The 15,886-nt window shown below is 43.3% G+C and overlaps 1 protein-coding gene across 1 annotated transcript in view; it reads left to right on the top strand.

Annotated features, from left to right (window-relative positions):
- The window catches only part of LOC119395986 (glutamate receptor ionotropic, kainate 2), a 226,119-nt gene that overhangs the window by 124,947 nt on the left and 85,286 nt on the right, over window positions 1-15,886 (top strand). The window contains exon 3 of the mRNA XM_037663016.2: window positions 10,767-11,060. Within this exon, the coding sequence (XP_037518944.1) occupies window positions 10,767-11,060 (294 nt within the window). The remainder of the gene's footprint in view (window positions 1-10,766; window positions 11,061-15,886) is intronic.

Genomic DNA, 15,886 nt, shown 5'->3' with positions numbered 1-15,886 from the left:
GACTTCAACAGGGCACGAAAGTGCACTACAAAATCGTGAACTACGTTAAAAGAGCTCGTCCTGGTCCATCCTCCAGAGCGTTGTTGAGTAGGTGGCACGGATCGTTGAAGTGAAGCGCCTTGAATTCGGGGTTTGAGAGTTGCAAGTCCTTGTGATGCTTTTGCATGATGGAAAGCTTAGTCGGAGCACAATACACCTACATCGCCTAAAACAGCTACGTGCGGTAAACGTTAAATTGATCAGACCATAATGTGTATCAATGAGCGCTTAGAACTTGCCCTTTCGCTAAAGAATGGAACCGGTCATATCTGCCCTTGAAATCGGAGTTTATCGGATGAATCCGAATTGCTAAACATTTTGCCGGCGAATGTTTATGGGATTTTTTCGGATAAAACCGAAAACGCGGAGCTCTACTTATGGGGAACAACATTAGGAGTGGTATACAAACAGTGGCCAGAGGGTCGATCTGTAAGAGGAACCGACTACCACTAATATTAGATGATTAGGTTTGCGTAGTTTCTATTTAATAATTGGTACAATGTAGAAAACAGGCATCACTCAGTGAACAAGTTTATTATTTATTATCGGCTTAATATTTAGAATCGCCGGGCTTCCATTGCTTCGGGCTCTTCTCGTCGTTGCGTTTCCCGTTCCCTAGTATGGCAGCCTCGGACTGGTCGTGCCAGGTTTGAAGGAAGAGCGCAGCTGGGGGGGGGGGGGGGGGGTGGCTTCTTTGCTTATCCTTATTCTTATCCTTATCCTTATTCTCTCTTGTCTTGCTTTTCTTTCTCTTTGTTTCTTGCATCTCTATTTAGTGTGTGTTTCTTTCTCTTTCTTACTTTCTATTTCTTTCTTTTGGCTCTCTTCTTTTTTCTCTCTCTTTCTTTCTCTTCATTTTTGTCTTGGTATTTTCATTTTTTCTATATCTCTCTCCCTCTGTGCTTCTCTCTCTTTCTGTCTTTCCATCTCTATATCTTTCTATGTATATCTGTGTTTTCTATGTCTTATTAGGCCTTTATTCCTATTATTTCTGTATATTTTTCATTCTCTCATTCCTTCTGTAGCTTTCTCTCTCTCTTAGTGAACCAGTGGTGAGTAGTGGGCAGAGTGTCGGAACGGAACGAAAACCGAAAACGAAAAACGAAAAAAAAAACAATATTTTTGACCGGAACGAAAACGTAACCGAAACTTTATCGATTATTTGGTTCCGGAGCAAAACCGAAATTATTTCAATCGTTTTTCGGTTCACGAGAAAACTTCGCAATCCGGAACAAGTGAGCTCGGGCAATGTGAGCATCTCAGGGTACAGTATTAGTGCGTACTTCAGGCAGGAATTCCAAAGCAAATATACGTCCAAATCGTGCGAAAAACGAAAACAGTGGCAACCAGAGATATTTATATTAACGCAAGTGGGCTTTTGCGCGCCTGTCACGCAGGCCAAAGTTAAGAGGGCGTTGTCGGCGCTGAAGTTTGTTACAGTTAAAGCTGTTATGAGACCACAACAGCTGATTTTGGCGCCATAGTTGTCCGCCGCCGCCAGTGTCCGTGTCCACTATCGCGTGATATAAGAAAAATTAAATGAGAAATTTCTAGGATCGGATGGGAGTTTAACCCGCGCCCTCTGCGTGTCAGTCAGGTCTTCCACCCCAGTGCCAACCTGGTGCTTGTAACTCCTTCGGAAAAATACTCTATACAGGCGTCATGTCGGGCAGTGAATCGTGTTAACATATGTAATATAACGTGGCAGAAGAGTAAAATAACAACCAGCCAGGGAGAGCAACCAGGGAGAACTGTCCCTATGGGAATTAGTAGGATGGTTGTACTGCACGAGATATGCCGCCAAGCTACTATCCCTCGACCTTGGTAACTTGTTTTGCGTACTTTTGCAGTTTATAATGCATCTGATGACATCAGCTCTATAGGGTGCTCATTCTTAACTCGATAAAACTATCAAGATGCCTTTCCTACGTTGAAGAATTGCAGGAATGGAATTACACTGCCCGGCCATTCGCAGAGTCCGAATGGGCTAAGTTTTTTTCATTCCGAGGAATTGAAAGGAATGGAGCTTAATAGTATACGTTGTTGGGCTAGTTGGTTCATAACCTTCAAAAGTGGCTCTTCAAAATCTTCAAAAGCGCCTGTCCTGTACATCAGTGTTCCTTCTTAGTCCTTGTCGATTTTCGCGCTAGCCAATTTTGAAGAAAGGAATGGAATTGCGGCAAGTTCTAATTCCCCGGAATAGAATTGGAATGGAATGGAGGCGCCCATTCCGCAACACTGCTTCCCACCCACTGCAAATTTCTCAGCCATAATTCTTCATCATCATCAGCAACAGCACAAAGTGCACATAATGTCTTACAGATGTGTAGCGGGTACCACGATTCTCCGAAGAATGACGAAAAATGTCCTAGCGGGAACTTCGTTACTTCAGAAAAATTGCGATGATTTATGGCGTAGTGTGTACATTGCATGTGTACTTGTATTAGTTGCCCCAAGAGACTCTACAACGGGCTCTACAAAATCCGCTCTTCCAGCTTTCGCTGTGACTGTGATGCGTGTTCCGCGCAGGCCTGGCGATCTTTTTATCAGAACAGCGGTCTCGCACATCAGAGAGTACTCTCAATTACGTGCTGCTTCTGAGATCGTGCCCACTCTCTTGACACAAAGCATTGAGCCCACTAAACAAATTCATGTTCGTCTTTTGAGAAAGTAAATACTACGACTTTGAAATTAATACTGGTTTGTGCTGATTGGTAGGAATTCGTGGTACAGTTACTTCCGCTCCTCTGTACAACGTGTTTCGCCCTTGTTCCGCTTTCTAAAAAGGAGGGCAAGTAACTGCATCACAAATCCAATGTTTTTTTATGATTACCTTAACTTCAAATTTTTGCATACAAAAAAAAAACCGTTACGAACCGTTACGGAACATTTTTTTTTCCTTCCGGAACAGAAACGGAACAGAACGTCTTGCGGTGGAACGAAACTAAAACCGAAACGAAAAACATTTTGTTCCGACACCCTGGTAGTGGGATTTGCACAAATTCTGTGGCGCACTTCCGCTGATGATGATAGCTTTCTGATAGGCCGCGCAAATAACGGCCAGCTTGAACTGCTTCAATGTTAAAAACAAATTCGGGGCGACTGCATCTCTCAATTCAAGGAATCACGTGATCCGAGAAAGACAATTATTTCCATATCAGCGAGGCTGACAGGTGTATCTTCAACGCACGTCTCCTGTCTAGACTCTTCACATTTATCATATGCCAATTGGCCGAACTCACAACTTTACACAACCGCGGATCCGCTGGTATCTAACTCTCTTATACCGCGATTCTCTTAGCCTTCTTCTCATATCTTATCAAGGGTCTAACTGAATTCACTTGTTGATATGATATCCTGGCTTCGTTTTCACACCGTAGTTCAAGGCTTCTTCAGCGACTCACTGGCTCCTCGCTGCCCAAGGCCGCTTTCTTTTTATTCTGCTTCTAGGCGCTATCGATCTGCGGCTGCGGCATCCGAGCGCCTGGATCGCTTGATGAGATTCCGCGACCCAGCAATCGTGGCGGAACAGCCGCAGAGCAGCATTTCTTTCTTTCTTTCTGCCAGCAAAGCAGCGTCTCGGTTTCTTCGTAGCAGTTACCCTTGTTCTATGGTTCCGTGGCGCCGGGTGTAGCTTAGACTGCACCATTTCTTGAGCGTGTTTTTTAGCGAGGTGCGCATTCGTTGCTTCCAGTGGCTGCTCTTCCGCTTGCATTCTGCTTTTTGTCTTTCTGCTGCAGAGAACTGGGGCGTTGTTATTTTTTAGTCGTTACCGCTGATAAAGGCTGGCTGCCATGACGTCGAACGCAGGGACATCCGAGTCTCTGAAGCGGCTATCAGGGAAAACTCGAGCCTTGCACTTTTTTGGACAAGGGCTCGTCCCGTTTTTCCCATTTGCGACGGGGCGAACTCGCTTCGTACTGACACTGGCGAAGACAAAAGACGCAAGAGGTCGAACAGAAACGGCCACGACATAGGAGCGAATGTAAACGAGCAGTTTTCCAATCATGTTCCTATTCGCTGTAGAAATAACGCTAGCCCTTGGATAGAAGAACAAAAAGTGCGGCCGCGTTAGTGTCTTTTCTAAGACATTAAAAAGAAGAAGTGGACTGCTGCTGTGTACGAATGGCCGTTTCTATAAACGGTCACAACCATGACCTGCCTCTGATATCTGCTTACCTCAGAGCAACAGCGTCGACAATTGTTTGGGAATAAAGGATAGTAGCTATACAGAACACATTTTCAATGGAAGCAAAAATGCTTGAAGCCCGTGTACTTACACTTAGGCGCACATTAAGAACACCAGATGGTGGAAATTTCCGGAGCCCTCCACTACGGCGTTTCTCATACTCAAGTCGTGGTTTTGGGATGTTAAACACCAAGAATTATTATTAGTATTATTATTATTACTATATTACTAGTTACTGTACCTAGTACAGTTACACGTGCTAGTAACTCGTCCGCTCTCTTGCCTCCTTTGTGGTTTCATCTACACAATTTAGAAAAACTGAGCGCCGGGCGAGTCAATAGTCCATTACGACATAACTGCGCGAAGTCATATATATAAGCCTATGTCTATCGCCTGCATGATAAAGGTATTATTCTTGGCAGAGTTTGACGCATTGTTTCACCTTATCAACACCCCTGCCGATTTCCAGGTATAGATCATAACCCGTGGATTCTTGTGCTGCGGTTTTGTGTGTTCTTTTTTTTAGATTAGGATGACCATGGTTGCGTATTTGCTCATTCACTCGGCACTCTCTTTTTGAAAGCGATACTCACCAGTATCGTATTGTGTCTCAGGTACCGTTATTTTTATGGATTCGCTGGAAGAAGAAATTTCACTGATGCAGTAAAACACATCGCACAGTGGTTCTGCAGCAATAGAAGACCGACACCACGTTATTATTACGATTGCGACTGCACAACATTTACATCTCTTTAATTGTTTTACTTTATATGTGCCTACAAACACAGCGTTAATGATCGTAGCGCACATCGAAATATGCAATACTATCATCATAGGAAAGAAAGAAACAATACTTCAAAAACAGCATATCTGCGTTAACGGTGGTCCTCGACCTCGACACATGTGTTTTCTTACCCAGCGGTAATCGATTCATCTCGTAGTCAAATTAAAATCACGCTTGCTCCTCGATATTTCGAGCCAATGTGCGGGAAACGTCCGGCAAACGCCAATGAGACGCTTAGCGCATAAAGTGGCGCCGCACTAATTAGAGTAATTCGAAAACAATTTGCAAATGCGATATGCGGGTCACTATAGTTATATATATATATATATATATATATATATATATATATATATATATATATATATATATATATATATATATATATATATATATATATATATATATATAGTGGCGGAAGTGGCTGCTGGTAGTGCAGTGCAAAATGACACTGTCAGGTTGATTACTTGTAAGACTCAACGAAACAGGGGCGGCACAAGATCTGACGCATCTCTCTTGCGGATGGATAGATAGATAGATAGATAGATAGATAGATAGATAGATAGATAGATAGATAGATAGATAGATAGATAGATAGATAGATAGATAGATAGATAGATAGATAGATAGATAGATAGATAGATAGATAGATAGATAGATAGATAGATAGATAGATTACCATGAGTAACCTTACTAGAAAGGGAGGTTACGAATGACTGTAAAGCGTGCAATGGCATCACAGGGTTCAGACACACGCTGGCGGGATGCCCTGTGGCTCTCACTAACCCTGAAAGAGAATGGCTTTACTGGTAGAGGATGTTAAGGAGCTCATCGTTTCAAGACGACTAACGCGTTGCCGAGAGGGCCCACAATATCGCAGAGGGGCTAGGCCTGAAAGTGCAATCGCGGGCGCTACCCGCCTCAGCCTGCAACGTCCGAGCCTAGGACATCTGTAACTAAAAGTCCCCTCCCCCCCCACACACATACACACTAGCTTATGTGCAGTCAGGGTGTCGGAACGAAATGTTTTTCGTTTCAGTTTTAGTTTCGTTCGTCCGCAAAAAGTGCCGTTCCGTTTCTGTTCCGGAACGAAAAATAAAAATGTTCCGTAACGGTTCGTAACGTTTTTTTTTGTATGCAAAAATTTCAAGTTAAGGTAATCATAAAAAAAAAATGGGCTTGTAATATAGTTACTTGCCCTCCTCTTCAGAAAGTGGGACAGGGGTACAACACGTTCTTCAGAGGAGCGGAAGTAACTGTACCACGAATAGTCCTTCCAACTAGCGCTAATCAGTATACCCTTCAAAGAAATAGTATTTATTTTCTCAAAAGTCAATTGCGATTTTTTTAGCAGGCTTCCGCTTTGTGTCAAGGGAGTGAGCGCGATCTCAGTAGCAGCACGTTACTGTGTGTACTCTCTCGTGTACGAGACCGCTGTTCTGATAAAGGGATCGCCAGGCTTGCGCGGAACACGCAGCACAGTCACAGCGAAAGTTGGAAGAGCAGTCTTTCCAGAGCCCGTTGTAGACTATCTTGGGGCAACTAATACAAGTACACATGCAAGGTACTCACTACACTATAAATAATCGTAATTTTTTTGAAGTAGCGAAGCACCCACTATGCCATTTTTCGTCATTCTTCGGATAATCGTGGTGCCCGCTACACATCTGTAAAGCATTATGTGCACTTTGTGCTACGGCTCATGACGATGAAAAATTATGGCTGAGCTCTTTGTAACGGGTTGGAAGCATTCAACGACCGACTCGTTGCGCAACTCCCTCTGTGTGACGCCAGGTTGTTATTTTACTCTTCTGCCACGCTATATAACATACGTTAACACGATTCTTTGCCCGACATGATGCCTTTATGGAGTATTTTTGCGAAGAAGTTACATGCACCAACGTGGCACGCGTGGTGGAATATTCGACTGCCAGGCAAAGCGCGCGGGTTAAAATCCCATCCGATCCTAGAAATTCGTTTATCATTAAATTTTTTCTTACTTCACGCGATGGCGGTTACGGACACAGGCGGCGGCGGACAATTATGGCGCCAAAATCGGCTGTTGTGATCTCATAACAGCTCTCGTTGTAACAAACTTCAGCGCCAACAATGCCCTCTCCACGCTGGCCTGCGTGACAGGCGCGCAAAAGTCTACTTGCGGTAATATAAACATCTCTGTTTGCCATTGTTTTCTTTTTCTCACAATTTCAACACATCTTTGCTTTGGAATTCGTGCCTGAAGCACACGCTAATACTGTACCCTCAGATATGCATAATTGCTCACGTTGCATGACCTCAGTTGTTCCGCATTGTCAAGTTTTGTCGTGAACCAAAAAAACGAATAAAAAAATTTTCGGTTTCACTCCGGAACGAAATAATAGATAAAGTTTCGGTTACATTTTCGTTTCGGTCAAAAATATCGTTTTTTTCGTTTTTCGTTTTTGGTTTTCGTTCCGCTCCGACACCCTGTGTGCAGTATTGTCATCTGCGCAATCGTAAATTGTACTCTCGGTGGTTACGAACTGGCTTTTTAAAAAAAAGCATTGAAGTTTCTAGCCGGCATGTTTATTTATTTATTTAAAAGTACCTTACAGGCCCCATGGGGAGCATTGACTAAGGGGAGCATCAGAGAACAAAACAAAACAAAAGAAATCGATGCATGAGTGCGAAAAGAGTCTGCAATAATAATTGTGCTGGCAAGACGGTGAAAAAAATCTAATTAAATTGCAAAGCAATACTAAGAATACCCATAAAAAGAATTATAAATACCACTCGTGGTTGCAAAAGGAGCGGCGCATTTGTCGAGTAAAAAAAAAAAGAGCAGTAAGAAATGCACATTACTTGAGCACACATACAAACAACAAATCATAAACTACAAAAGACTGTTCGCGAAGCAGTGATAAAATTAAGAGAAATACAACAGAGATACTAAGAAACATCCAGTAAAAAACAAGAAAAGATGGGCATTTTCATGGTAGCACAGAACTTGGCCCATGCGTCACAAGGGGGAAAAAGGGGGAAAATTGAGGTTTGCAGTACACGTTACTACGGAATGTACAACTTGATGAATGTGAATATTTGTTACGTTGAGAACTGTAGTATCAGAAGTTCCCTAATGTTATTTTTATATGTTTGCGTGACAGTACTGTTAGGCAGCGAATTCCATAGCCGAACAGCTCATGCAAAGCTGATAGGCTAAATGCGTCAGTGTTCCAATAGATTCGTTCATAACTTAAGTCGTTGTGAAGACGTCGTGATGTGCAGGACGCATGTACCAATGACAAGATTGATGGCTTCATTTGATAAACTTATCTATGGAACAAGGAAAACAGTGCTACCTCACATCGACTACTTAGCGCTTGAAGGGAGAGGTTGAGTTTTATTTGCGTTATGCTTGACCGTTAGTTATATTCGCGGGAAATATATCGACAAGCTCAATTTTGGATAGCTTCTAACATGCGGATAAAGTATTCATGATAGGGAGACCACATGGAAGACTCGAATTGAAGCTGCGGGCATACAAAAGTTAAGAACGTTAGTTTACGGATATAAGATGGGCAGTTAGGAAAGTTGCTGCGAAGATATTCTTGAAAGAGATTTGGAAGCGTTAGCGCATATGGTTGCGATATGAGAGGTTCAGGAAAGGCTTGTTGTAAGATTAACGCCCAGATATTTGTATGCTGATGCCTGAGACAGTAGAGAGAGAGAGAGAGGAACTCTTTATTAGAAAAAAAAACATATTTTTGCCGGCGTCTCTATACCGCTTGCATGCTACTCTGCGTAGGGATGGGGAATGGGATAGACAGACTAAAGAAGAGAGGGATGGAAATAAAAATAAGGAGAAAGAACATAAAAAAAATGAAATGCGCAAGTGAACCTGGTAGAAATATTTACAACGAGGGTGTCAGGTAAGTGAAGCCTTTGCTAGGTAAAATAACCAACCATTAAAGCTTTCCGACTAGGCCAATTTTTGACAGATAATGAAACAGCGACAGTGAAACCCGTCGCTGCTTTGAAGGGCCGGGCACTGGGGCCCTAATATGTCGCGTAATGTTAAGTGATCGTGGCAGATCACGTCCATTTGTCGCTGAAACAATTGTCTGTCATCGCGGTATGCGGAACATTCCAGTAATACGTGCTCCAATGTCTCTATTCTGCCACAGTTATCACAGCAGGGACTAGTGATGCGCCCTATGCGGTACAAATAACTGTTCGTGTATGGCACGTTCAGTCGAAGACGATGGTACAGCGTCTCAAGTTGGCGAGGAAGTTTTGGGGAAATTTTCGCCCTCACTTCTGAGTCAGTGCATCGCACAGTTATCTCGGTGGAGCGGCAGATTGCAGATGCACTCTTTTTCTTGAGAGGCATATTTTTTTGCGATGTTCGAGGCGTCGACTTTAGAAAAGCTATTCTTCTGAAATATCGGTAGTGGAGTCCTCTCCGGGTTGCTTCATCCGCTTTTTCGTTACCTGAAATACCAGCATGGCCAGGTATCCATTAAAGCTTTTTGTAATGTCCTGCACTAGGATTGTATTTATGCAATACGAACAGATATGATTTCAAATTTTACGCGAGAATCTCACTATGTTACATTAAGATGAGTTGAGTCTCATTTGCCCGGCTTCACACCATTTGGTGACGAGCTGAAGTTCATGTTGGAGATTTATTTATTTATTTATTTATTTATTTATTTATTTATTTATTTATCTATACCTCGAGGGTCCCAAGGGACATTACAGGAGGGGTGGGCATCAAAAAGTAAGAACAGAAGTTGGAAAACGAAAGAAATACAAAAATTAACGACAAACAACAATAAAAAATACAAAAAGCAAACGACGGCAGTGATGACAATTTCAAAGAAAGAAGAAAACTATTTACAAAGGTAAGTACAAAAACAGCAGTTCCAAATATCAGACTAAGTGTTGGGCAGCAGATCGGAAGCGCACTGCACCACGGACGAGTGCAACATCTCCCGGAAGGCCATTCCAGTCTCGGGCAGTTCGGACGATGAATGACTGATGGAATGTAGCTGTGCGGATTCGGGGTGGAATTACTGCGTTCAGGTCACCTGTTCGAGATGTACCATGAGTCAGTTGAATCAGCTGGCTGTCACGAGCTATGGTGTGAAAGGATCTGTGGTAGCAGGCATAGGCGTGAGATGCGACGATGAGAGGCAAGAGGCGCTAGCTCCAGTTTAGACGTTAGAGACGAAACGCTTGTGTGATACGAGTACTCGGAAAGAATCGTGGTGGTCATCAGGGCTCTTAAGTGGTCGATATAACATACAGTCATCGGCAAGTACATGCATGCAGGATGAAATCACTGACACAAATAAGAAAAAGCAAGGGTCCTAGCACACTACCTAGTGGTACACCGGAGGTGGCATATGTAAGGGATGACTTATGATTATTAACGATTCTGAATTGCTGACGGCTTGTTAGTAAGTTTCAAATCCAAGAGAGTGTCAAGTTGTCTAATTTTAGACAGCTTGATATTCTCAGTTTAGTCTTCCTTTTTATTTCGCACATTTACTTTGATCTTTGGTCGTGTTTCATTCTTCGTACTTTTGAAACACGAAACTGGCCGCAAGCGTGACTTATAAAGTGCTAACTTATTGTATTCGAGTGTACGAATGCGCATCAAGCACAGCGGCACATACGCATTGTCTGCCGGAGTGGCGTAACTATAACCACCGTGTTTGTACACGTGCGTAAGCGCAGAATAACTCTAGTGGCTTTCGCCTTCATTTCTTGCAGCCTGCAAGCTTCTGTCTATGGGCGTAATGGCTATCGTGGGGCCGAGTTCGGGCCCTGGTTCTGCCGCTGTGGATGCCGCGTGCAAACGGTCACGTGTCCCCCACCTCGTCACCCGTGCGCCGGGCAGCGGTATCGGTGACGGCGGTGGCAGCACTGAAGAAGGCGGCGGCGGCGACTCGTCATCCATCTCAATCCGTCTGTCACCTCGGCGTGCCCATCTGGGATCTGCAATCAAGGGACTCTTAGACGCCAAGGGCTGGAAGTCATTTACGCTCGTCTACGAAGACAGTCTGAGTAAGTGGCGCGTTGATTGTCCACTAATAACAGACTATTAACCCTTTCCCTCTCAGTGACGAGTTTAGTGGTCGTGAGATTTAGTACCGAAGTGACCGATGGCAACTGTAACCGCCATCAACACAAATTGATCCCTCAATCACAGCTATACTCCTCCTAGTTTTGTTTCTTGGTGCTAGGTGGCCACACTTGTCAATGTTGCGCTATTTGTGCCTCGGATTTCATTTCATTGGAATCTCTCATTTTATTGCCATGCGGTGAAACTATCGTCGAGCTACTTTTATGCCATTAGTGAAATAATGGCACCTCTGTGAGTTAAAATAATGGTTTTGTTCACGCACACACACACATATGTGTGCGTGAATTTGTCCTTCTGTGCGCTGCTTCATCAAATATCAAGGCTCACCAACTAGCCATTCAGTTCATATTAAGTAAGCGATATGAAAAGCCAGCTAAAAAGTATTTGATGTCACACAGAGGAAAAAATCACGCGATAATTCAAGACATCAGTTTAACAACCAGACTTAAGTACAGGAAAATAGCGAGCACTTGACGCTACTACTACTACTACTAATACTACTACTACTACTACTACTACTACTACTACTACTACTACTACTACTACTACTACTAATAATAATAATAATAATAACAATAATAATAATAATAATAATAACAACAATAATATAAAGGCCCTTTTAAATAGTGTGTACCTTCTAAGTATACCTTTCGTGCGGGTAACTGGCGCAATGAAGTCTGGATATTATTTGAGACATTTACTTACTACCAGACCAAACATGCAGCGGAGCAAGCGAAGAGACGTAAAGTAACTGTAAGCCGTCTACTGCGCACGAGGCGCGTTAGTTTAGCGCGGTGGACCCCATATAATTATGGATGGCATTTATAACACCTTCAGAACCCCACTGCTCGTGGCCATGCATAGTCTCTGGGGCAGGGCAGTGTGTACTCGTACCTCATCTCGTATAGGGCACGCCGTGCGGTTCCTACATTCACCTTCCGGAAAAAGCGTTAGAAATAGAAAGAAAAGGCCTTCCCAAAATACGATGCCGAGACCAGCCAGCCGCAGCGTCCGGCGATGCCCTGAGTGAGGAGTTAATTAGGGAGGCTATCTCACTTAGGGCGTCCCTAAAGGGTTTGCAGAGGCACGTGCGAGCCGCAACATTCTCCCTCCCTCGGATGGTGTGCGTGGTGAGGATGTTTTAAAACGGGCGTCAGGAATCGCTTTTCCAAGATAACGATCCTCGTGTGCCTTCGTACTTTCGTTTTTTTTTTTACCGAGTTGATGCGGTAGTGGACACTCTTCGCGTTCTACTGGAGTATTTGATTTGATTTTCTGTTTTTTTTTTGAATAGCTACTTTGCTTACGATATCGATTTAGGAGCCGTCCAGTTATCGAATGTTCTGGCTCTGTTGTGAGATGTATTTTATTCTTGATATGACATACGTTATGACATCTCCATGTTATTCTGCGAGAACTCGGTTAGGCTTCTAGGCAAACCCATTTCAACGATTGAACAAAGGATATTTGTTAGTGAAGTTACACTTAAGCAAAATTGTGCACCCTCACTTCGTACAGATACATTGAGAAATGTACTATATTATACAGTTAATGACGCACGACACTGTTAAATTGAATATGTTATGCCCGTAGTTAAACTGCAGAAAACTATCGCAATGAGCGATTTCGAAAGATGTCCAAGAAAATTGGCGTTTTTTGGAGAAAATGAACGAGAGTAAATTTGCAAAGGGACGTCGCAGTCTTTCGATTTTAATAAAAAATAGTTTGTTTACCCTTTATTGCCCCTTTTCTGGACAAACGTATCTTAATTTTTTTTGGGGCTGCGCAGTTGTTGCGGACTCAAACCTGTAATTTTCCATGTTTTCAATCTTCTTTTTCTGCATTTGTAATTATCTATGTCATGAGAACAGGAGTAGCCGATGCTAGTAAACGAACCAGAATATCATAGAACACCATATGAAATAAAGAAAAACAGTTACTTGATAACTTTCGAGAAATGTCGTTTGATATTTCAATGGCATACGACAAGACGCCAGGCTATGCGGTTCATTTATTTTTTTGCACAGAGTTCGAATATATATACTGGCACACTAATTGCCTAAAAGCGGTTTTCGATAATTTGCTATACCTTAGGATTATTATTTGCGGATTATAGGATCATTTTGCTTGGGTGAACATAATTTAAATGTAGACATAACAAAGAAGTATTATACAGGCTTAGGCATTATAATATGTTTATTGGGGATTTTCTTACTCACCTTGCTTATTTCGCGTGTCGTCCTCCGTTAAACAATGCGTGCTCTCTTAACCGATATATGCCCAGTGCCCTACATATAGGACGCTTCTTTGATGCACTCTAACACCGCTCTTTATTTAGCCGATGACTAGCGCCACCTACAGCACATCAAGCAGGCCTCATTCTGAACGTGTGCAAGCCTAGATATTGCTTGCTTTTCATGCTGCCACGTGCCGACCGCTTTCTCCGGGCAAACGCGTGCTTTGTACCAAAGACGTCATGGAGAGAAAGAAGTGCAATGTCGGTGTGCACGTGAAATGTTTCAAGGCTTACCACACCCGCACATAGCACCCCTAATGCCCAACATCCTATATGCATAGGACGGCTTGAAAGACAGTGTTGCGTTTACCTGGCAGTAAATAAATAACTTGTGCTTTCTTCTGAGGGTACAAGTACACTTTTTGTGAAAAAAAAAAAATATTTGTTTTCTCATTTTTTCTGAGTTTGGGCATATATGCGTTAATGGAGCAGTTATGGCGAAGCTTTGTACTTTCTTTTCATTCCGTCTTCAATCCACGTTTTTTTTTATAACGCATCGTAAAATTCTAAGGGTGATGAGGCCATTGCTTGAACAGTTTCAGAAGTCTTCTATATTGAAGAAAGCGAACTTGGTGATTGATACGGTGATTTTCCAACGCGTGACGCCCGAAAAATTTTTTCATCCTTACCTTTGAACGCAAGTAGCAAACAGTCGTTATCAATCGGAAACTAAGTAAAGCCAGCATTTATCGTTATGACGTGAAACGTAACGTTCTTCAGTTTTGCTCTCGGAAGCCACAAAATGATTTCGGAAAGCTAAAAGAGAACGGTCGTAGTATTTTTTTTTTATTTGCCGCACAACTCATGTGACGTAAAAAGCGCCAGCCCCGAACCAAGTTTTTTGTCGCGCTACCTGTGCGCTCACGTACGTAAAAGGCCGTTGACGCATTACGAGCGAACCACTGCACTTTGTTCCTTACTTAAGCACCACCTCACACGTGTAATGACGACATTTTGGCACGCCTGCATGTTTTTTTTTTCTTGTTTCGTGCTCTAACACTTTCGAGACACGTTGACCAAGCACATCACATTGGGCCGCGTTTGCTTTTAATGTTCCCGAGAAACGAACGCAGCAACGGCAGGAAAAGTAATGCGGGGAAAAAACAGAAACAAGACGGGAGAAAGCATTTCGCAAAAAAGAGGGCACGCTGTTCACCTCCTTGAAGATTTGTTTTTTCGTTGTCTCGCATGTCTGGCACACTGGGCCATACACGACTACCGTGACGGCGTTGCCCTGTTTCTTTATGTAGCACGCTTCCCTCCAGACACTCGGGTGCTTGGCCTGCACATAGACGGCGGATGCATTGCCTCGCAAAGTGTACGGCCTTTGCAATTGAAAGGGTGAAGGACATAGATTAATGTAGGGACAGAAGCACCACCGAAAGACCAGGAAAGCAAGATAGAACAGGGCTGGTAGTGCCGCTTGACGGAGATTTGTCTCTGTGTGTTTTCGTGACGTGCCCGCAGTTGTGCATGCACTGAGGTACCTGTTTGTATATATAAGCGCGCCTGGGTGCGTGTGCGTGTACGTACCTTAAAAGGTGTAGGATACTCCGGAATAAATGGGGGAGCTATCCTATTTCGCGTCAGGTCGAGCGAAGACGGGGCATGCCACGTTCCGTTTGCGCTCGCATTCCGAATTCCTGCGCTCCACAAAAGCGTCATTCAATGATTCGCTTTTTTTTGTCGCCCGTCTCCAGATTGTTGTCCACTCCAACATAGGTTTACCTAGCTTCACGGGGTCTGAAGGATTTCGTTTGGTTGCGGAAATCGTCATATCTTTTTCTTTTTCTTCATGTTGCTGTTCTGTCGGCGCAGCAATGCGCTGGCTAGAGGAGCTATTCAGAGAATGTCACTCATTCAGTGAAATCTCGGAGTGCTGATCTCCGGAAATCAGTACAAGATGTAAAGCTATACAGAAAAGCAGAAAAATGTTGTACGTGCGGTCAGCAGAACATTCTCTGCAAGCATGTACGGTAGCAGCGCAAGCGTTGGCGAATGGCGAGCCAGTGTTCTCGGGGACAGTCGCTGAGAAGTCTGAAATGAATTATTGCTTTTGGCTTCGGCTTGTCTTGGACAGCGGCATGCTTTATCTGTCAGTGATATACGCGTAGACGTTCATTTCAAGTTGGTCACTATGAGAAGAAAAGCTCCAAACTTATCTGTCTGAACTGTTTACCGCCTTTATGATGCAGGCTTCAGTCATACATGCGTTGACTGTTAGGAATACACCATACATATCTCCAGCGTAGCCCACAGGCGCAGAAAAATTAAGTGCCTTCTCATTTCTAGGCTGCATTGCTCCACTATGTGCTAATTCGCTGGCGCAATTGTAGCGTAACCTTAATTACCTTCTTAGCAGAGCAAAGTAAAGGGATTCCACTGTTAATGAAACCATTCACGCCAACAATTTTTTGGATAAGTTCGCATGAAACAGACGAACAGTACTAA

Source organism: Rhipicephalus sanguineus, chromosome 6, assembly GCF_013339695.2.
Source record: "Rhipicephalus sanguineus isolate Rsan-2018 chromosome 6, BIME_Rsan_1.4, whole genome shotgun sequence".
Classification (NCBI taxonomy): Eukaryota; Metazoa; Arthropoda; class Arachnida; order Ixodida; family Ixodidae; genus Rhipicephalus; species Rhipicephalus sanguineus.
Note: the sequence above shows the minus strand (reverse complement) of the source record. Positions and strands in the feature narration are given on the sequence as shown.